Source organism: Heterodontus francisci, chromosome 22 (assembly GCF_036365525.1).
Source record: "Heterodontus francisci isolate sHetFra1 chromosome 22, sHetFra1.hap1, whole genome shotgun sequence".
NCBI lineage: Eukaryota > Metazoa > Chordata > Chondrichthyes > Heterodontiformes > Heterodontidae > Heterodontus > Heterodontus francisci.
The window spans coordinates 82,252,598-82,275,494 of record NC_090392.1 but is presented as its reverse complement, the minus strand read 5'-3'; the positions used below and the strand labels follow the sequence as shown (position 1 = coordinate 82,275,494).

General features: G+C 55.2%; 1 protein-coding gene across 5 annotated transcripts in view; it reads left to right on the top strand.

Annotated features, from left to right (window-relative positions):
- si:dkeyp-69c1.9 (uncharacterized) overlaps positions 1-22,897 on the top strand; it is a 56,717-nt gene that overhangs the window by 20,472 nt on the left and 13,348 nt on the right. For all 5 annotated transcript variants that reach the window (XM_068054397.1, XM_068054396.1, XM_068054400.1 and 2 more), the window contains 2 exons: positions 4,306-4,501; positions 12,918-13,134. In XM_068054397.1, coding sequence (XP_067910498.1) covers positions 4,306-4,501; positions 12,918-13,134 — 413 coding nt within the window. The remainder of the gene's footprint in view (positions 1-4,305; positions 4,502-12,917; positions 13,135-22,897) is intronic.

Here is a 22,897-nt window from a genome sequence, read left to right as displayed (position 1 = left end):
CCCGGTCCCACAGGGCCCTGGGGAAGGGCCCGGTCTCACAGAGCCCTGGGGAAGGGCCCGGTCCCACAGGGCCCTGGGGAAGGGCCCGGTCCCACAGGGCCCTGGGGAAGGGCCCGGTCTCACAGGGCACTGGGGAAGGGCCCGGTCCCACAGGGGGCCAGGGGAAGGGCCCGGTCCCACAGGGGGCCAGGGGAAGGGCCCGGTCCCACAGGGGGCCAGGGGAAGGGCCCAGTCCCACAGGGGACCAGGGGAAGGGCCCGGGTCCCACAGGGGAACAGGGGAAGGGCCCGGGTCCCACAGGGGAACAGGGGAAGGGCCCGGGTCCCACAGGGGAACAGGGAAAGGGCCCGGGTCCCACAGGGGAACAGGGAAAGGGCCCGGTCCCACGGGAACAGGGGAAGGGCCCGGTCCCACAGGGGAACAGGGGAAGGGCCCGGTCCCACAGGGTACTGGGGAGGACCCGGTCCCACAGGGGACCAGGGGAAGGGCCCGGTCCCACAGGGGACCAGGGGAAGGGCTCGGTCCCACAGAGCACTGGGGAAGGGCCTGGTCCCACTGGGGACCAGAGGAAGGGCCCCAGGGCACTGGGGAAGGGTCCAGACCCACAGGGGACCATAATTCCAAAAGTTTTAAGGTACTTGTGGATAAGGTTAAGAGTACTCCTCGGGTGAAGGTGCTAAATTGGGGGAAGGCTAATGATCACAATATTAGGCAGGAACTGAAGAATTTAGATTGGGGGCGGCTGTTTGAGGGTAAGTCAACATCTGACATGTGGGAGTCTTTCAAACGTCAGTTGATTAGAATCCAGGACCGGCATGTTCCTGTGAGGAAGAAAGATAAGTTTGGCAAGTTTTGGGAAGCTTGGATAATGAGGGATATTGTGAGCCTAGTCAAAAAGAAAAAGGAAGCATTCGTAAGGGCTGGAAGGCTAGGAACAGATGAATCCCTTGAGGAATATAAAGAAAGTAGGACGGAACTTAAGCAAGGAGTCAGGGGGGTTAAAAGGGGTCATGAAAAGTCATTGGCAAACAGGATTAAGGAGAATCCCAAGGCTTTTTATACATATGTAAAGAGCAAGAGGGTAACCAGGGAAAGGGTTGGCCCACTCAAGGACAGAGGAGGGAATCTATGTGTGGAGCCAGTATTCACCAAAGAGAAGGACTTGGTGGATGATGAGCCTAGGGAAGGGAGTGTAGATAGTCTGGGTCATGTCGTTATCAAAAAGGAGGAGGTGTTGGGCGTCTTGCAAAGCATTAAGGTAGATAAGACCCCAGGGCCTGATGGGATCTACCCCAGAATACTGAGGGAGGCAAGGGAGGAAATTGCTCGGGCCTTGACAGAAATCTTTGTATCTTCATTGGCTACAGGTGAGGTCCCAGAGGACTGGAGAATAGTCAATATTGTTCCTTTGTTTAAGAAGGGTAGCAAGGATAATCCAGGAAATTATAGGCCGGTGAGCCTTACGTCAGTGGTGGGGAAATTATTATAGAGGATTCTTCGGGACAGGATTTACTCCCATTTGGAAACAAATGAACTTATTAGCGAGAGGCAGCATGGTTTTGTGAAGGGGAGGTCGTGTCTCACTAACTTGATTGAGTTTTTTGAGGAAGTGACGAAGATGATTGATGAAGGGCAATGGATGTTATCTATATGGACTTCAGTAAAGCCTTTGACAAGGTCCCGCATGGCAGACTGGTACAAAAGGTGAAGTCACACGGGATCAGAGGTGAGCTGGCAAGATGGATACAGAACTGGCTCGGTCATAGAAGACAGAGGGTAGCAGTGGAAGGGTGCTTTTCTGAATGGAGGGATGTGACTAGTGGTGTTCCGCAGGGATCAGTGCTGGGACCTTTGCTGTTTGTAGTATACATAAATGATTTGGAGGAAAATGTAGCTGGTCTGATTAGTAAGTTTGCGGACGACACAAAGGTTGGTGGAGTTGCGAATAGTGATGAGGATTGTCAGAGGATACAGCAGGATATAGATCGGTTGGAGACTTGGGCGGAGAAATGGCAGATGGAGTTTAATCCGGACAAATGTGAGGTAATGCATTTTGGAAGGTCTAATGCAGGTGGGAAGTATACAGTAAATGGCAGGACCCTTAGGAGTATTGACAGGCAGAGAGATCTGGGCGTACAGGTCCACAGGTCACTGAAAGTGGCAACGCAGGTGGATAAGGTACACAGAGGTCGGGGCATAGAGTATAAAAATTGGCAAGTCATGCTGCAGCTGTACAGAACCTTAGTTAGGCCACACTTAGAATATTGCGTGCAATTCTGGTCGCCACACTACCAGAAGGACGTGGAGGCTTTGGAGAGGGTACAGAAGAGGTTTATCAGGATGTTGCCTGGTCTGGAGGGCATTAGCTATGAGGAGAGGTTGGATAAACTCGGATTGTTTTCACTGGAACGACGGAGGTGGAGGGGCGACATGATAGAGATTTACAAAGTTATAAGCGGCATGGACAGAGTGGATAGTCAGAAGCTTTTTCCCAGGGTGGAAGAGTCAGTTACTAGGGGACATAGGTTTAAGGTGCGAGGGGCAAAGTTTCGAGGGAACGTGCGAGGCAAGTTTTTTACACAGAGGGTGTTGAGTGCCTGGAACCTGCTGCCGAGGGAGGTGGTGGATGCAGGTACGATAGCGAAGTTTAAGAGGCATCTTGACAAATCCATGAATAGGATGGGAATAGAGGGATACGGACCCCGGAAGTGCAGAAGGTTTTAGTTTCGGCAGGCATCAAGATCGGCACAGGCTTGGAGGACCGAATGGCCTGTTCCTGTGCTGTACTGTTCTTTGTTCTTTGTTGCGACCTGGGGATGGGCCCGGTCCCACAGGAGACCAGGGGATGGGCCCGGTCCCACAGGAGACCAGGGGATGGGCCCGGTCCCACAGGAGACCAGGGGATGGGCCCGGTCCCAGAGGGGACCAGCGGAAGGGCCAGGTCCCACAGGGGACCAGGGGATGGGCCCGGTCCCAGAGGGGACCAGCGGAAGGGCCAGGTCCCACAGGGGACCAGGGGATGGGCCCGGTCCCACAGGAGACCAGGGGATGGGCCCGGTCCCACAGGGGACCAGGGGATGGGCCCGGTCCCACAGGGGACCAGGGGATGGGCCCGGTCCCAGAGGGGACCAGCGGAAGGGCCCGGTCCCAGAGGGGACCAGCGGAAGGGCCCGGTCCCACAGGAGACCAGGGGATGGGCCCGGTCCCACAGGAGACCAGGGGATGGGCCCGGTCCCACAGGAGACCAGGGGATGGGCCCGGTCCCACAGGAGACCAGGGGATGGGCCCGGTCCCACAGGAGACCAGGGGATGGGCCCGGTCCCACAGGAGACCAGGGGATGGGCCCGGTCCCAGAGGGGACCAGCGGAAGGGCCCGGTCCCAGAGGAGACCAGCGGATGGGCCCGGTCCCACAGGAGACCAGGGGATGGGCCCGGTCCCAGAGGGGACCAGCGGAAGGGCCCGGTCCCACAGGAGACCAGGGGATGGGCCCGGTCCCACAGGGCCCTGGGGATGGGCCCGGTCCCACAGGAGACCAGGGGATGGGCCCGGTCCCACAGGAGACCAGGGGATGGGCCCGGTCCCACAGGAGACCAGGGGATGGGCCTGGTCCCACAGGAGACCAGGGGATGGGCCCGGTCCCACAGGAGACCAGGAGACCAGGGGAAGGGCCCGGTCCCACAGGAGACCAGGGGATGGGCCCGGTCCCACAGGAAACCAGGAGACCAGGGGAAGGGCCCGGTCCCACAGGAGACCAGGGGATGGGCCCGGTCCCACAGGAGACCAGGGGATGGGCCCGGTCCCACAGGAGACCAGGGGATGGGCCCGGTCCCACAGGAAACCAGGAGACCAGGGGAAGGGCCCGGTCCCACAGGAGACCAGGGGAAGGGCCCAGTCCCACAGGGCAGGAGACCTGGGGAAGGGTCCAGTCCCACAGGGCATCGGAGAAGGGACCAGGCCTACAGCAAGGTTGAAAGGAGTAACAGGGAAGATGAAATAAATAAGGGATAGGAAGGAAAAGGAAGAGATAAAAGTGAGGCAAAAAAAATCTAGTTCTTTCAACAGGGCCTCCTGCCAGACCCCATTCCAAATGAGGTGAAATGAACCCAAAGTCCTTCACTGTCAGAGTGAATTCAGCAAATGGAAAGAGAAAGGGAGGCGCAAACGGTGAGACACACTCTATCAGTAACAAGCCAGTATTGACCCTTAGATGTACAGTTCACTCTTTGGGAATCTGTTGCAAGTAGAATTTTCCTTTGGTGATGTGTCTTGTTCCTCATTCTCTGCTGATATGAGTTATTTTACAGAGTGAATTTTATGGGGCTGTGCAGGAACCAGTTAGTTGTAAACCCATCTACACCAACGCATTAACCCTGAAAGAAGGCCCAACAATGGTTCAGAAACATCCATGCAGCAGCGTACGCTCCAGTCGGCCAAGTTCCAATGGCAGTACCAGCAAGGCACCAACACCAGGGAGATGCGGGGAAACTCCGGCCACTGCAGGTGAAGCTCTCTGCCATTCCCAGCTATCCCTTTCTTCCTTAACCATTTTTCCCTCTCCTAAAGGAGTTGATCTCAGTACGTGACAGGCTCCATGGCTGCTAAGTGCATTCCAGCATTACCTCACCCAATCCTGGAGAGGGAGTGGGGTGAAGAAATGTACAAAACAGGAGGTGATGAGAGATCACGTTTAATTATCACTTTGAAGAAGCATAAACTGCTCAGCAAAGGGGCAACATAGTTTATTTCAACGTAACGCTCTGATTAATCTCGTTACATTTTTTTAGGTCACTACTTAGGTGGATGAGGACACTGTCTCTGGACATCAATATGGACATCCAGAAGGTTCCAATTAGATTCCACACAAGAGATTATTAGTAAAAACTAGAGCGCATGGGATTAGGAACAGGGTTAGGAGACAGAGAGTGTCGACAAATAAATGGAACCTACTCTGATTAGTGGGATGTGACATATGATTTTCCCCAGGGATCTGTCCCAGAGCAAGAACTATTCACAATATCTATAAAGGACTTGGACGAAGGATGAAAGAATTGTAGATCCAAGTTGGCAGACAACACTAAATTAGGAGGGACAGTAAGTAGTGTAGAGGGGAGCAGAAGGATGCAAAGGGGCATAGATAAATTGAGTGGGCAAAACCATGCAAATGGAGTTTGATGTGGGCAAGTGTTATCCACTTTGAACTCAAGAAAGATGGTGGAATATTTTCTTAATGATGAGAGATTAAGAGCTGTGGACAGAAGAGATCTGAGAGACCAAGTAGACAAATGATTAACTTCCAGTGGACAGGTACAAAGTCAAAAAGGCAAATGGGATGTTGGCTCTTATCTCAGGAGTCTGGAATACAACGGGGAATGATGCTTCAGTTATAGGGAATCTTGGTCAGACTACAGTGTGTGCCACACACAGGGTGAACAAGGGCCCCGAAACCTTTAACACTCAAGAAAATAAAACCTTTAATGTTCTATTTCCATCCTCCAGGATCGGAGTGTTGCCAATACCAGAACAAAATCCAGCAAAGCACAAAACAAGTGGAAATTCCTGAAAATTCATGCTACAGAGTAGAACGAGCAAAACCCATTCCAGACAACTTAAAGTTTGAAGGTACGGTGACTCAGAGTCACCGATAAGGACAGGGTGGAGCAGCCCCTCGGTAAACCATTCAGAGTGCAGAGTGAGCTGGACTCTGTAATCCCTCAGTGAGTCAAGGTCAGGGAGGTTAGATGATAAACACAGCCTGCACAATGTTTTCATGTGGTTTCATATATTAACATTTGTTCCGCTTTGAGCTTTAAGTAAATTGCGTCGGTTTTATTTTTAACACAACTTTTTAGACTTAATGAAGTATTTTAATTCTTGTTTATTTTTAAATGGCTGTAATCTACTGAACAATGAACCATCCCACCAATTCATCAAAAATTATTCCCAGGACAGGTACAGCACAGGGTTAGATACAGAGTAAAGCTCCCTCCACACTGTCGCCATCAAATACTCCCAGGACAGGTACAGCACTGGGATTGGCTTCTCTGTGATTGGGAATACTGAGTGCCTCAACGAGGTGTAGCTGACAGTGCTGCAGTCAGTTGCTGGAGGTGCTGCTGGAGAGGGAGAGCTGAGGAGGGAACTGCAAAAACTTTCAACATTTGCTGCAGAGGAAAGACTTTTGGAATAAGCCTGTATTTGGAGGTGGGTGTTGAGCACCAGACTCATTTCATTTGGACTGTTGTGGGAGGTGGAAGAGGCCAGAAGAACAAGGGGTGGGGGCTATACAATTCTGCAGGGAGCTGTGCAGTTGCACTAAAGTTGCAGGGAAGCTCCCTCCCCACCCCAATTGCCCAGCCTGAGTCAGCTGAAGCTGCCTGGCTAATATACAGAAGGGGATAAATAGTGTCTGGGCAGCTTCAGCTGACCCAGGTGAAGACGCCTCCCCCAACCAGAAGACCACAAGACCAAGTGTGCTGGCAGAGACTGTTTTAAGTGTGCTGTGTGCACCACCTCCAGAAAGGAAAGAAAGTCATCATTTACAGCCTGTCTTTCCCTCTCCTCTATTCCCTCAGCCTCTCCCCTAACCTGTTGTTTGTTTGTTTTGTGCATAAAGTTATTTTCAAGCCTACAATTTGGGGTGGGTTTAGCTCTTAGACCCATGGCAAGCCCTTCATCACAGGTGGCGGGGCCCTCAACAACCTATGCAGCTGCAGCCTCTGTGGCTGCCCACGTGGCCCCGTCACCTTTTAAATTAATAACATCCAGCCATGGGGTGAAGAGCTATCCCCACCCCAACATGTCCATTGAGGCCTGTGTGAAGGCAATGGCCGAGGTTGTCGGCCCCTCGGCCATTGTTGCGGCCTCAAAGATGTATGGGAAGGCTGTGTTTTTTCTAAAGACCGAGCGGGCCGTGCCCCTGGCCCTGAATAAGGGGCTCACTGTGGGGGGGGACTTTCCTGCCAGTGGACCCCCCTGGGGGCCACTGCGCAGCGGATAATTTTGTCAAACGTCCCACCCTTCATTCCCAGTGAGCTCCTCCTCCCCCACCTACACCATCTGGGGGGGGGGGGGGTGAGGTCAGGGATCACCCCAGTCCGGCTTGGTCTTCGGGAACACGGCCTCCAACATGTCTACTCCTTCCACCGCCAGTTATTTATGCAGCTGGCGTGGGAGGAGGACTTGGAAGGCCAATTTAATGTGGAGTTCCAGGGGACGGCCTACCGCGTCTTTTGGACCTTGGACGAGGCGCGGAGCCACGTCTGTAAGGGGGTGGGGCATGTTCGTAAGAAATGTCCCAACCTCCCAGCCGCCAGCTCCACCTTGGCGGCCCAGTGTGGTTCCACAGCACCTCCTCCCACTCCCCCCACACATCCAACAGACACCGCTCAGTCGGTTCTGGAGGCTGTGGTTTTCACAGCCTCCAGTGGGGAGGGGAGTGCCCGTCCGAGTGGAAGGAAGATGCGGAGGCAAAAGAAACATCATGAGGCGCGTCCCCTGGACACATTGAAACGACCCGAGTCTGAGCTCAGCCCAAAGCCTGTTCTCACGGAATCCACCTGTCCCAGGGCTGGGCTCAGGCCTAGGGTGACTAAAAAGAAGGAGGGTGCGGAGACGGAGGTCTCTGATGACATGGAGGTCTCTGAGCCTCTGCGCCCTGGTGGGAAAAAGAGGAGAAGGCACCCCTCCACAGAGGTAACGAGGGGCCCTGAGGCGCTGGGCCCATCTGTTGGAGGGGAGCTGTCTCCTGTTTCGGGTCCCCAGGTTTCCCCTACCGCCACCACCAAGGCGACAAGGTCCAGGCAGGAGCACCTTATTCCTCAGGATGGAGGGGAGGGGAAGGCCCCGGTACTTGAGGCCCCTCCTGAAGGAGTAAGTGGGGCCCTGCTTGTGGTGGGGGAGCCTGGGGACGCCGCCCATTCTGCCACTGCTACTGGGTCGGGTGCCCTGAGTGAAGGGGAGGGCGAGGCCCCAGAGGGTCGGCCCTCCCAGCCGGAGTCCACCATCAACCAGGAGACACCCGACCCAGTTATAACCGAGAATGCTGCCCTAGCTGCTGGGCCTGTGGGTGCTGGCGGAGCGGGAGATGGCCTCCTCTCTCCGCCCCCGGTCTCGGCTCCAGCTGGATTTCCGGAGTCGAGCACCTCTGTCTCCCCTGGACCACTCATTGGCCAGGGGACGGAGGTGGAGGGGGGTTCCTGAATCGCTGGTGCCTACAGGCTCCAGTTTAACAATAGAACCCAGAGAGGACTCCTCCGCCATCGATCCTGGGGGTGGGATCGTGACGGAGGCGGGTTCAGCTGGCGCGGCCGGGACGTCCGCCCCACAGTGTGTGGTGGATGTGTCAGCCGCTGGCGGTGACGACCCAGAGGAGGATGGGGATTCGGTGCGGGGCACGGAGGATGATCTTGATTCCATCGCCAGTGAGGTGGTGGAGTCCCTCGTGCCTCCCACCGAATCTCCTCTCATCCCCACGGCGGAACTCCGGGATTTCCTCGCTGTTTGCAGGGGCTGCCGCAATAAAGTTCAGCTGGCCCTCGACCGCTGGTCGAACCTGGCGCTGATCATCCAGTCCGTCCGTGCCGCCCTTAAGATAGCGGGCAAGCGCGCGGGCGTGAAACTGGTTGAGAGGCGCCGTTTTAATGTGTTCCTCAATGGGTTGCTGGGGGAGTGGAGGGCCAGGTGCACTTCCACTCCCTCCTCACAGTGAGGTGTTGGTGACGGGTTTTAAGTACCTTTGACATGAAGATAACCACAGCCAGCCTCAACATCAACGGCAGCAGGGGGTCTCACCGCAGATTTCACAATCTCTCAGTCCTCAGGGAAGTGAGATACGCAGTGAGCTTTCTGCAGGAAACCCACACCGTTCCGGGAGACAAAGCCACCTGTCTCCTGGAGTGGCAGGGTGGGGTCTACATGAGTCACCTCACCCCTATTTCTAGTGGGGTGGCTATCTTGTTGGCCCCGACTTTTCAGCCGGAGATCTTGGGGGTCAAGGAGCTAGTGCCGGGCCGCTTGCTCCACCTCTCTGTTCGCCTGGGTAGCGTGCCGCTCCACTTTGTGAACGTGTACGCGCCCAGGCCCGGCGCGTTGCAAGCGCGCTTCTTTGAAGAAGTGTCCGCTCTCTTGAGCTCCATCGATAGCAGCGAGTGCATCATCCTCGGGGGGGATTTTAACTGCACCCTCGAGGTGGGGGATCGCTCTGGTCCCCAGCGCGGCCAGGCGTCGGTGGAGAAGTTGAGGGGACTGATCAGCTCCCTTAACTTGGTGGACGTCTGGCGGAATCTCCATCCCGACTCCAGCGCCTTCATGTGGAGGTCTGGAGGGGGAGGGTCGCAAATCGACCGCCTCTGCTTTTCGCAGGCGTACGTCTCCCGCGTTTCGGCGACCTCCATGCGGCTGGTGCCGTGCTCGGACCACCGCCTAGTGTGGGCAGAGTTCACTCCGCTCCGCACGCGGGCGGGGTCCGCGTACTGGCACTTTAACAACCGGCTGCTGGAGGACGAGCGATTTCGGGACTCGTTCTGTCGATTCTGGGCCGACTGGAGAAGGAAGCAGGGGGGCTTCCCCTCCTTGAGGCTATGGTGGGATGTGGGCAAGACTCACATCCGCGTCTTCTGTCAGGAGTACGCGAAGGGGTCGACCAAGAGGCAGGAAGCCGAGATCGGGCGCCTTGAGAGGGAGGTGCTCAACTTGGAGTCCCGCCTCGGTCATGCCATCGTGGACCCGGCCTTGTGGCAGGCGTACAAAGAAAAGAAGGGCGCGCTGAGGGACCTGCAGCTCATAAGGTCCCGAGGCACGTACGTGAGGTCGCGGATCCAGATCCTGGAAGATTTGGACCGTGCCTCACTCCTCTTCTACTCGCTGGAAAAATGGCGGGGGGTCCGTAAGCAGCTCGTTGAGCTGCTGGCCGACGACGGATCCTCCATAAGGGATCCGGAGGGAATGGGCCTCCTGGTCCGTACTTATTGCAGTGCGTTGTTCTCTCCGGATCCGTCCAGCGAGGATGCGCGCAGAGTTTTGTGGGAGGACCTGCAGCAGGTCAGCCCAGAGGGCGCCGAAGGACTGGAGGCTCCGCTCACATTGACGGAGCTGACCGGCGCCCTCCACCAGCTCTCAAGGGGCAAATCCCCAGGGCTGGATGGGTTGACCGTGGAGTTCCTCAGGGCGTTCTGGGACGTCCTGGGGGACGATTACGCGCGGGTCCTGGGGGAATGCCTGGCGACCGGGGAGATGCCCCTCTCGTGGCGCAGGGCGGTCATCGTCCTGCTGCCGAAGAGGGGCGATCTCCCCCTGCTTAAAAACTGGTGTCCGGTCTCCCTCCTCAGCACGGATTATAAGATCTTTGCTCGGGCTATGTCTACCCGCCTGGGCTCCGTGCTGGACCACATGATCCACCCCGACCAGTCCTACACGGTCCCGGGCCGGTCCATCCAGGACAACATCCACCTGGTCCGGGACCTGATCCGTCTTTCCCAGAGGACTGGTCAGTTGGTCGCCTTTCTCTCCCTCGATCAGGAGAAGGCATTCGACAGGGTGGATCACGAATACCTTTTCGGGACTCTGCGCGCTTTCGGACTCGGGCCGCATTTCGTGGCCCGGGTCCGACTTTTATACGCCGCCGCAGAGTGTCTAGTCAAAGTTAACGGGTCCTTGATGGCGCCCCTTCGCTTTGGGAGAGGAGTGCGTCAGGGATGCCCCATGTCCGGCCAATTGTTTACCATTTGCGTGGAGCCCTTCCTGTGCCTGCTTCACAGGAGGTTGACGGGATTGGCTCTGCGCGAGCCGGCCATGCGGGTCGTCCTCTCGGCTTACACCGACGACGTGCTCCTCGCGGTCACAGATCCCGTTGACTTGCGGAGGATGCGCGACTGCCAGCAGACCTTTTCTGCCGCGTCCTCCGCGAGGATCATTTGGGAGAAATGTTCCGGACTCCTGGTGGGTCAGTGGCAGGTGGACTCCCTGCCGGAGGAGATGACACCTTTTGCGTGGAGCACCACGCACCTCCTCTATTTGGGAGTCCACCTTAGCCCCGCTGAGGAAGCCTGGCCGGCAAACTTGCAGGAGTTGGAGGCGAAAGTCACCGCTCGGCTGGGGCGCTGGACAGGACTGCTCCGAGTGCTTTCCTACAGGGGCCGAGCGCTGGTCATAAACCAACTGGTGGCCTCCATGCTGTGGTACCGGTTGGTCACTTTGGCCCCGCCCCCTGTATTTGCCACCAATATCCAGAAGAAACTCGTCGATTTCTTCTGGGGCAAGAGGAAACACTGGGTCTCTGCCGCGGTCCTGAGTCTCCCGATTGAGGAGGGCGGTCAGTCGCTGGTGTGCGTCCACACCCAGGCTGCGACTCTCCGCCTTCGGACCCTGCAGAGATACCTGTACGTCGAGCGTCCTCCCAGATGGTGTGCGCTGGCGACGTATTTTTTCCGCCAGTGTCACTGCCTTCAAGACGACACGCAGCTCCCGGTGGAGTCCGTTAGCCGCGCCTCTCTGAGGGAGTTGCCTGTCTTTTACCGGGGTCTATTCCGAGTCTGGAACACGGTAGCCTCCAGTCAAGGCGTTCCCCCGCCGGCAGAGGAGAGCGCCTCGGCTGTCCGGGCGGCCGACTCCGGGACGGTCCGGCGGGCGGAGGAGTGGCCGAAACCCCCGGGACACCCCTCACTGCGGGTGGAGAGGGGGCTCGGAAGTGCGGAGCGATTCCGGCCGAGCTGACTCCCGCTCGGCCGGAACTGCTCATCGGACCCAGGCCCCGAAACCCTCCTCGGGAGCCGGTCCCACACAACCCGAGCCGCCTCTCGGAAATGCCCTCCGTGCCATTCCAATCGGCGCGGAGGGGTTTCCTGTACGGGCTGCTCCTGCACACTCTCCACTTCCTCGTCCTCGTCAGCCGGCCGGACACGCCCTGGCGGTCCGCGTTGCCATCTGGCGGCGAGGGGAAACCCCGATGGAGGTCTCTCTACGCGGGAGTCTTTCCCCTTTACATCGGGGACCTGGGGTGGAGGGTGCTGCACAGAGCAGTCCCGTGCAATAGGCTTTTAAGTAGGTTCACGGACTCCCAGGCCAGCTGTACTTTCTGCGGCCTGGACGAGTCCGTGTTCCACATTTATATGGAGTGTGCGAGGTTGCAGCCCCTATTTGAGTATCTGAAGGGGCTGCTCCTCAAATTCTGGCTGCACTTCAGTCCCACGCTCCTGATCTTTGGGCACCCGGTGCGGAGGGGCTCGGGCCGGGAGGAGGATCTCCTCGTCGGTCTGCTCCTGGGCCTGGCCAAGGTGGCAATTCACAGGTCCAGGTTGCGGGCCGTCGGGGGGTCCGTCCTCCCCGATTGCCTGCCCCTCTTCCGCGGTTACGTTCGCGCCCGGGTGTCCCTGGAAAAGGAGCATGCGGTGTCCGCCGGTACGCTTGAGGCCTTCCGCGACCGGTGGGCACCGCAGGGACTGGAGTGCATCGTCGACGCCGAGAATGGCATTTTAATTTGAGTTTTTTTTTGTTTATTTATCTGTTTTAATAAAGTTATTTTAAAACTGTAAATATGTACATAAAGGGGGCCTGAGGGATAAAGGCCCCCTCGATGTGAAAAATATAAAAGGGGCCTGGGGTATAAAGGTCACCTTGTAAAAAAAAAACAAAAAACAAAAAAAAAAAACAGAGTTAGATACAGAGTAAAGCTCCCTCTACACTGTCCTCATCAAACACTCTCAGGACAGGTACAGTACGGGGTTAGATACAGAGTAAATCTCCCTCTACACTGTAAACAAAAAAAAAGAAAAAAAAAAAAACGGGGTTAGATACAGAGTAAAGGAATGGTGTGTGGACCAGGGAGACAATAAGGATTACATGCTTTGCCGTATTTCAGGCGTTTGTGAAGTGGCTGTATATTGAATGAAATTATTCACAATCTGTTACTCTGTTCCTAAAGGTGATCATGATTTGAACACCACTTACAAAGTCAATTTTAAGCATGTACCCTTTGGGAGACAACACACACCAGCCAAGAAGCGAGCCAAGGCAAAGTCTGCCCCCATGGAGATGATCAGCAGCTATCGTGCAGATTTTCCTCCATACAGTCGCCAACCGTCGAGGATGAGGGTGATACAACCAAGATGGGACAACCTAAGAATTAACCCCAATCTGCCGTAAGAGTTGCCTATTGATGGCTGTTAACCCCTCACTCACACAACACATACAACCCAGGCCTCCTCACTGCCTTTGGGGAGCAGCTTCATCCTGTTCAGTTGGTCAGAAAAGTTATGGCAAATTCTGGGGTCTTTTTTTTGGTTTTTGGATAGATCTTGGGAGTAATTAGTGACGATTTGTCATAGCTCTTCTGCTAACCCTTTCCCCCATGATTCCTGCCTCTGATCACTGTCACCCCTCCGACTGGAAAGTGTGGAAGGGTAGGATTGGGATGAGGTGTGATGCACCCCATGTTTAGATAGCTTGTTGACACTGTCCACACACTCGTGCAAGGGTCTCAAATCACCAACCCCAGTGAGGGGTCCTCACTATCATATCTGAGCATTTTTACACTAATTAAATCCAGCTTGGGGAAACATTTGCAGTGGTGATTCTGAGCCACTGCATGGAGTCTGATTGTAAAATGATGCTAGTGCCTGGCTCTGGGCTTGGGCTTTACAGCACAACAGAATAAATCGACATAAGTCTATCCCTGCATCAGTCATGACAGGATATTCAATTCAAACCTGGTCTCGTTCTAAACCATGTTCCCTCCGTGATACCCTGGTCCACTCCTCAATCATGCCCAATATCAATATCAATGCCCAAACACATCTTCCCCTCCCCTCCCCTTTCAGCATTCTGAAGGGACTATTTCCTCCGTGATACCCTGGTCCACTCCTCAATCATGCCCAATATCCCGTCCCCTCCCCACAGCAACTTTCCTTAAAGCACAGGAGATGTAATGCCTGCCCTCTTACTTCTTCTCTCCTCACTTTCCAAAGCCGCAAACACTCCTTCCAGGTGAAACAGCAATTTACGCGTATTTCTCTCAATGTAGTATACTGTATTTGCTGCTCATAATGCAGTCTGCTCTACAATGAGGAGACCAAAAGCAGATTGGGTGACTGCTTTGTGGAACACCTCGTTCAGTCTGCAAGCATGACTCCAAGCTTCTGGTGGCCTGCCATTTTAATTCTCCACCTCGCTCTCACGCTGGCATCAGTGTTCTCGGCCTACTGCAGTCTTCCAATGAAGCTCAACACAAGCTCAACAGAATATTATCTTTCGATTAGGCACTGACTCAACGTTGAGTTCAACAATTTCAGACTGTAATCTCTGCCACCATTTTGTTTCCCTTTCTTTATTGCTTTTGCCTTTGATCCCTTATTTCTCTTTTTCCATGGTTTTGCTATCAGACCAGCAGCTCTGCAGCATGCTGCCATTTACCCCTCCTCTGAACACTTTTGTTTCTTTATTTGTCCCATTACCCCTCCCTTTGACCATTCACTATGAATCCTTGTGATATTTAATCTCTCCAACCCTCCACCCTATCACAGACCTTCCCTTTTGTTCTCCTTCCCCTTCCCCCTTTCACTTGCTCAGAACCTATTTCATTTCTAACTTTTCCCAGTACTGATGAAAGTCATTGACTTAAAACGTTAACTCTGTATCTCTTTCCACAGATGCTGCCAGACCTACCGAGTATTTCTAGCATTTTCTGTTTTTAGTTAATTGCCTTTTCTCCACAACCAGGGGTCCCTTCCTTTCCAAAAGGCGCTGAGTCTCACTGGGGTACGGGTCCCCTCCTCTCCTGAAGGTGCTGACTCTCACTGGGGTACTGGTCCCCTCCTCTCCTGAAGGTGCAGAATCTCACTGGGGTACGGGTCCTCTCCTCCCCTGAAGGTGCTGACTCTCACTGGGGTACGGGCCCCCTCCTCTCCTGAAGGTGCAGACTCTCACTGGGGTACGGGTCCCCTCCTCTCCTGAAGGTGCTGACTCTCACTGGGGTACGGGTCCCCTCCTCTCCTGAAGGTGCTGACTCTCACTGGGGTACGGGTCCCCTCCTCTCCTGAAGATGCTGACTCTCACTGGGGTACGGGTCCCCTCCTCTCCTGAAGGTGCTGACTCTCACTGGGGTACGGGTCCCCTCCTCTCCTGAAGGTGCTGACTCTCACTGGGGTACGGGCCCCCTCCTCACCTGAAGGTGCTGACTCTCACTGGGGTACGGGTCCCATCCTCTCCTGAAGGTGCTGACTCTCACTGGGGTACGGGTCCCCTCCTTCCTGAAGGTGCTGACTCTCACTGGGGTACGGGTCCCCTCCTTCCTGAAGGTGCTGACTCTCACTGGGGTACGGGTCCCCTCCTCTCCTGAAGTTGCTGACTCTCACTGGGGTACGGGTCCCCTCCTCTCCTGAAGGTGCTGACTCTCACTGGGGTACGGGCCCCCTCCTCACCTGAAGGTGCTGACTCTCACTGGGGTACGGGTCCCATCCTCTCCTGAAGGCGCTGACTCTCACTGGGGTACTGGTCCCCTCCTCTCCTGAAGGTGCTGACTCTCACTGGGGCACGGGTCCCCTCCTGTCCTGAAGGTGCTGACTCTCACTGGGGTACGGGTCCCCTCCTCTCCTGAAGGTGCTGATTCTCACTGGGGTACTGGTCCCCTCCTCTCCTGAAGGTGCTGATTCTCACTGGGGTACTGGTCCCCTCCTCTCCTGAAGGTGCAGAATCTCACTGGGGTACGGGTCCCCTCCTCTCCTGAAGGTGCAGACTCTCACTGGGGTACGGGTCCTCTCCTCCCCTGAAGGTGCTGACTCTCACTGGGGTACGGGTCCCCTCCTCCCCTGAAGGTGCAGACTCTCACTGGGGTACGGGTCCTCTCCTCCCCTGAAGGTGCTGACTCTCACTGGGGTGCAGGGCCCCTCCTCCCCTGAAGGTGCTGATTCTCACTGGGATACGGATCCCCTCCTCCCCTGAAGGTGCTGATTCTCACTGGGGTACGGGTCCCCTCCTCCCCTGAAGGTGCTGACTCACACTGGGGTACGGGTCCCCTCCTCCCCTGAAGGTGCTGACTCTCACTGGGGTACGGGTCCCCTCCTCTCCTGAAGGTGCTGACTCTCACTGGGGTACGGGCCCCCTCCTCCCCTGAAGGTGCTGACTCTCACTGGGGTACGGGTCCCATCCTCTCCTGAAGGTGCTGACTCTCACTGGGGTACGGGACCCCTCCTCTCCTGAAGGTGCTGACTGTCACTGGGGCACGGGTCCCCTCCTGTCCTGAAGGTGCTGACTCTCACTGGGGTACGGGTCCCCTCCTCTCCTGAAGGTGCTGATTCTCACTGGGGTACGGGTCCCCTCCTCTCCTGAAGGTGCAGAATGTCACTGGGGTACGGGTCCCCTCCTCTCCTGAAGGTGCTGACTCTCACTGGGGTACGGGTCCCCTCCTCTCCTGAAGGTGCTGACTCTCACTGGGGTACGGGCCCCCTCCTCCCCTGAAGGTGCTGACTCTCACTGGGGTACGGGTCCCATCCTCTCCTGAAGGTGCTGACTCTCACTGGGGTACGGGACCCCTCCTCTCCTGAAGGTGCTGACTGTCACTGGGGCACGGGTCCCCTCCTGTCCTGAAGGTGCTGACTCTCACTGGGGTACGGGTCCCCTCCTCTCCTGAAGGTGCTGATTCTCACTGGGGTACGGGTCCCCTCCTCTCCTGAAGGTGCTGATTCTCACTGGGGTACTGGTCCCCTCCTCTCCTGAAGGTGCAGAATCTCACTGGGGTACGGGACCCCTCCTCTCCTGAAGGTGCTGACTGTCACTGGGGCACGGGTCCCCTCCTGTCCTGAAGGTGCTGACTCTCACTGGGGTACGGGACCCCTCCTCTCCTGAAGGTGCTGACTGTCACTGGGGTACGGGTCCCCTCCTCTCCTGAAGGTGCTCACTCTCACTGGGGTGCGGGTCCCCTCCTCCCCTGAAGGTGCTGATTCTCACTGGGGTAAGGGTCCCCTCCTCCCCTGAAGGTGCTGATTCTCACTGGGGCACGGGTCCCCTCCTCCCCTGAAGGTGCAGACTCTCACTGGGGTACGGGTCCTCTCCTCCCCTGAAGGTGCTGACTCTCACTGGGGTGCGGGTCCCCTCCTCCCCTGAAGGTGCTGATTCTCACTGGGGTAAGGGTCCCCTCCTCCCCTGAAGGTGCTGACTCACACTGGGGTACGGGTCCCCTCCTCTCCCGAAGGTGCTGACTCACACTGGGGTACGGGTCCCCTCCTCCCCTGAAGGTGCTGACTCTCACTGGGGTACGGGTCCCCTCCTCTCCTGAAGGTGCTGACTCTCACTGGGGTACGGGCCCCCTCCTCCCCTGAAGGTGCTGACTGTCACTGGGGTACGGGTCCCCTCCTCTCCTGAAGGTGCTGACTCTCACTGGGGTACGGGCCCCCTCCTCCCCTGAAGGTGCTGACTCTCACTGGGGTACGGGTCCCATCCTCTCCTGAAGGTGCTGACTCTCACTGGGGTACGGGACCCCTCCTCTCCTGAAGGTGCTGACTGTCACTGGGGTACGGGTCCCCTCCTCTCCTGAAGGTGCTGATTCTCACTGGGGTACTGGTCCCCTCCTCTCCTGAAGGTGCAGAATGTCACTGGGGTACGGGTCCCCTCCTCTCCTGAAGGTGCTGACTCTCACTGGGGTACGGGCCCCCTCCTCCCCTGAAGGTGCTGACTCTCACTGGGGTACGGGTCCCATCCTCTCCTGAAGGTGCTGACTCTCACTGGGGTACGGGTCCCATCCTCTCCTGAAGGTGCTGACTCTCACTGGGGTACGGGACCCCTCCTCTCCTGAAGGTGCTGACTGTCACTGGGGCACGGGTCCCCTCCTGTCCTGAAGGTGCTGACTCTCACTGGGGTACAGGTCCCCTCCTCTCCTGAAGGTGCTGATTCTCACTGGGGTACTGGTCCCCTCCTCTCCTGAAGGTGCAGAATCTCACTGGGGTACGGGTCCCCTCCTCCCCTGAAGGTGCTGACTCTCACTGGGGTACGGGTCCCCTCCTCCCCTGAAGGTGCTGACTCTCACTGGGGTACGGGACCCCTCCTCTCCTGAAGGTGCTGACTGTCACTGGGGCACGGGTCCCCTCCTGTCCTGAAGGTGCTGACTCTCACTGGGGTACTGGTCCCCTCCTCTCCTGAAGGTGCAGAATCTCACTGGGGTACGGATCCCCTCCTCCCCTGAAGGTGCTGATTCTCACTGGGGTACGGGTCCCCTCCTCCCCTGAAGGTGCTGACTCTCACTGGGGTACGGGTCCCCTCCTCTCCTGAAGGTGCTGACTCTCACTGGGGTACGGGCCCCCTCCTCCCCTGAAGGTGCTGACTCTCACTGGGGTACGGGTCCCATCCTCTCCTGAAGGTGCTGACTCTCACTGGGGTACGGGTCCCATCCTCTCCTGAAGGTGCTGACTCTCACTGGGGTACGGGTCCCATCCTCTCCTGAAGGTGCTGACTCTCACTGGGGTACGGGACCCCTCCTCTCCTGAAGGTGCTGACTGTCACTGGGGCACGGGTCCCCTCCTGTCCTGAAGGTGCTGACTCTCACTGGGGTACGGGTCCCCTCCTCTCCTGAAGGTGCTGATTCTCACTGGGGTACTGGTCCCCTCCTCTCCTGAAGGTGCAGAATGTCACTGGGGTACGGGTCCCCTCCTCCCCTGAAGGTGCAGACTCTCACTGGGGTACGGGTCCTCTCCTCCCCTGAAGGTGCTGACTCTCACTGGGGTGCGGGTCCCCTCCTCCCCTGAAGGTGCTGATTCTCACTGGGGTACGGGTCCCCTCCTCTCCTGAAGGTGCTGACTCTCACTGGGGTACGGGTCCCCTCCTCTCCTGAAGGTGCTGACTCTCACTAGGGTACGGGTCCCCTCCTCCCCTGAAGGTGCTGACTCTCACTAGGGTACGGGTCCCCTCCTCTCCTGAAGGTGCTGACTCTCACTGGGGTACGGGTCCCCTCCTCTCCTGAAGGTGCTGACTCTCACTAGGGTACGGGTCCCCTCCTCCCCTGAAGGTGCTGACTCTCACTGGGGTACGGGTCCCCTCCTCTCCTGAAGGTGCTGACTCTCACTAGGGTACAGGTCCCCTCCTCCCCTGAATGTGCAGACTCTCACTAGGGTACGGGTCATGATCTGCAAGACACTGCACCCTCCCAGTCTAGCTTATTCACCCACTACAGCACCTCAACATTTCCTGTTCATAGAAATTGTGACAAAGGTTTAAACATCTGAAACTGAAGTGTAGAGAATGGGTTAGTGGTTTGTTGTGTTTGAAAGAATGTGGCCCATTAACTGAGGTTTCATATTTTTAGGGATTGGGTGATGGGTTACGGGTGGGGGGTGTAGGGGGTGACAGGGTTTACTGGGTGATGGAGTGGGGGGTTTGGTCAGGGCCAGAAAGGGAATAGGGGGTGTAGGAGAGGTGGTGAGGTGTAGGGGTGGGTGTAGAAGGGTGGGGGTTGGTGGGAATTTGGGGGGGTGGAGGGGTGCAGGGGGTGTAGGGGAGTGTAAGGGGTGGGGGATAGTGTGGGTGGGATGGGGTAGTGGGGGTGGAGGGGGAGTGGAGGGAATTCCAAGGTGTGTGATGGTGATGAAGTAATTTTTGACAGATGAGGGCAGCAAGTGTGACCTTGTGGAACAGATGGTCAGTTCCAATCCTGTATTCCTGTAGTAGAGATGGCCTGTTCCAATCCTGTATTCCTGTAGTAGAGATGGTCTGTTCCAATCCTGTATTCCTGTAGTAGAGATGGTCTGTTCCAGTCCTGTATTCCTGTCGTAGAGATGGTCTGTTCCAGTCGTGTATTCCTGTCGTAGAGATGGTCTGTTCCAATCCTGTATTCCTGTAGTAGAGATGGTCTGTTCCAATCCTGTATTCCTGTAGTAGAGATGGTCTGTTCCAGTCCTGTATTCCTGTCGTAGAGATGGTCAGTTCGAGTCCTGTATTCCTGTCGTAGAGATGGTCTGTTCCAGTCGTGTATTCCTGTCGTAGAGATGGTCTGTTCCAGTCGTGTATTCCTGTCGTAGAGATGGTCTGTTCCAGTCCTGTATTCCTGTCGTAGAGATGGTCTGTTCCAGTCGTGTATTCCTGTCGTAGAGATGGTCAGTTCGAGTCCTGTATTCCTGTCGTAGAGATGGTCAGTTCGAGTCCTGTATTCCTGTCGTAGAGATGGTCTGTTCCAGTCCTGTATTCCTGTAGTAGAGATGGTCTGTTCCAGTCGTGTATTCCTGTCGTAGAGATGGTCAGTTCGAGTCCTGTATTCCTGTCGTAGAGATGGTCTGTTCCAGTCGTGTATTCCTGTCGTAGAGATGGTCAGTTCGAGTCCTGTATTCCTGTCGTAGAGATGGTCAGTTCGAGTCCTGTATTCCTGTAGTAGAGATGGTCTGTTCCAGTCCTGTATTCCTGTAGTAGAGATGGTCTGTTCCAATCCTGTATTCCTGTAGTAGAGATGGTCTGTTCCAGTCGTGTATTCCTGTCGTAGAGATGGTCAGTTCGAGTCCTGTATTCCTGTAGTAGAGATGGCCTGTTCCAGTCCTGTATTCCTGTCGTAGAGATGGTCTGTTCCAGTCGTGTATTCCTGTCGTAGAGATGGTCAGTTCGAGTCCTGTATTCCTGTCGTAGAGATGGTCAGTTCGAGTCCTGTATTCCTGTCGTAGAGATGGTCAGTTCGAGTCCTGTATTCCTGTAGTAGAGATGGTCTGTTCCAGTCGTGTATTCCTGTCGTAGAGATGGTCAGTTCGAGTCCTGTATTCCTGTAGTAGAGATGGCCTGTTCCAGTCCTGTATTCCTGTCGTAGAGATGGTCTGTTCCAGTCGTGTATTCCTGTCGTAGAGATGGTCTGTTCGAGTCCTGTATTCCTGTCGTAGAGATGGTCAGTTCGAGTCCTGTATTCCTGTAGTAGAGATGGTCTGTTCCAGTCCTGTATTCCTGTAGTAGAGATGGTCTGTTCCAATCCTGTATTCCTGTAGTAGAGATGGTCTGTTCCAGTCGTGTATTCCTGTCGTAGAGATGGTCAGTTCGAGTCCTGTATTCCTGTAGTAGAGATGGCCTGTTCCAGTCCTGTATTCCTGTCGTAGAGATGGTCAGTTCGAGTCCTGTATTCCTGTCGTAGAGATGGTCAGTTCGAGTCCTGTATTCCTGTAGTAGAGATGGTCTGTTCCAGTCCTGTATTCCTGTAGTAGAGATGGTCTGTTCGAGTCCTGTATTCCTGTAGTAGAGATGGTCTGTTCCAGTCCTGTATTCCTGTAGTAGAGATGGTCTGTTCCAGTCCTGTATTCCTGTAGTAGAGATGGTCAGTTCGAGTCCTTTATTCCTGTAGTAGAGATGGTCTGTTCGAGTCCTGTATTCCTGTAGTAGAGATGGTCAGTTCCAGTCCTGTATTCCTGTCGTAGAGATGGTCTGTTCCAGTCCTGTAGTCCTGTAGTAGAGATGGTCTGTTCCAGTCCTGTATTCCTGTAGTAGAGATGGTCAGTTCGAGTCCTTTATTCCTGTAGTAGAGATGGTCAGTTCCAGTCCTGTATTCCTGTCGTAGAGATGGTCTGTTCCAGTCGTGTATTCCTGTCGTAGAGATGGTCAGTTCGAGTCCTGTATTCCTGTCGTAGAGATGGTCTGTTCCAGTCCTGTATTCCTGTCGTAGAGATGGTCTGTTCCAGTCCTGTATTCCTGTAGTAGAGATGGTCAGTTCCAGTCCTGTATTCCTGTCGTAGAGATGGTCTGTTCCAGTCGTGTATTCCTGTCGTAGAGATGGTCTGTTCCAGTCCTGTATTCCTGTCGTAGAGATGGTCTGTTCCAGTCCTGTATTCCTGTCGTAGAGATGGTCTGTTCCAGTCCTTTATTCCTGTAGTAGAGATGGTCTGTTCCAGTCCCGTATTCCTGTAGTAGAGATGGTCAGTTCGAGTCCTGTATTCCTGTAGTAGAGATGGTCTGTTCCAGTCCTGTATTCCTGTAGTAGAGATGGTCTGTTCCAATCCTGTATTCCTGTAGTAGAGATGGTCTGTTCAAGTCCTGTATTCCTGTAGTAGAGATGGTCAGTTCGAGTCCTGTATTCCTGTAGTAGAGATGGTCTGTTCCAGTCGTGTATTCCTGTCGTAGAGATGGTCTGTTCCAGTCGTGTATTCCTGTCGTAGAGATGGTCTGTTCCAATCCTGTATTCCTGTAGTAGAGATGGTCTGTTCCAGTCCTGTATTCCTGTAGTAGAGATGGTCTGTTCCAATCCTATATTCCTGTGTTACAGATGGTCTGTTCCAGTATTGTATTCCTGTGTTACAGGTGGTCTGTTACAGTTCAGTATTCCTGTGTTACAGGTTGTCTGTTACAGTTCAGTATTCCTGTGGTGTAGGTGGTCTGTTCCAGTCATGTATTCCTGTAGTAGAGATGGTCTGTTGCAGTCCTGTATTCCTGTGTTACAGGTGGTCTGTTACAGTCATGTATTCCTGTAGTAGAGATGGTCTGTTGCAGTCCTGTATTCCTGTGTTACAGGTGGTCTGTTACAGTCATGTATTCCTGTAGTAGAGATGGTCTTTTCCAGTCCTCTATTCCTGTAGTAAAGATGGTCTGTTCCTGTCCTGTATTCCTGTGTCACAGAATGTCTGTTCCAGTCCTGTATTCCTGTAGTAAAGATGGTCTGTTCCTGTCCTGTATTCCTGTGTCACAGAATGTCTGTTCCAGTCCTGTATTCCTGTAGTAAAGATGGTCTGTTCCTGTCCTGTATTCCTTGGTAGAGATGGTCTGTTCCAGTCCTCTATTCCTGTAGTAAAGATGGTCTGTTCCAGTCCTGTATTCCTGTACTAATGATGGTCTGTTCCAGCCATGTTTTCCTGTTTTACAGGTAGTCTGTTCGAGTCCTGTATTCCAAGTGGTCTGTTCCAGTCTTGTATTCTTGTAGTAGAGATGGTCTGTTCTAGTCCTGTATTCCTCTGTTACAGGCAG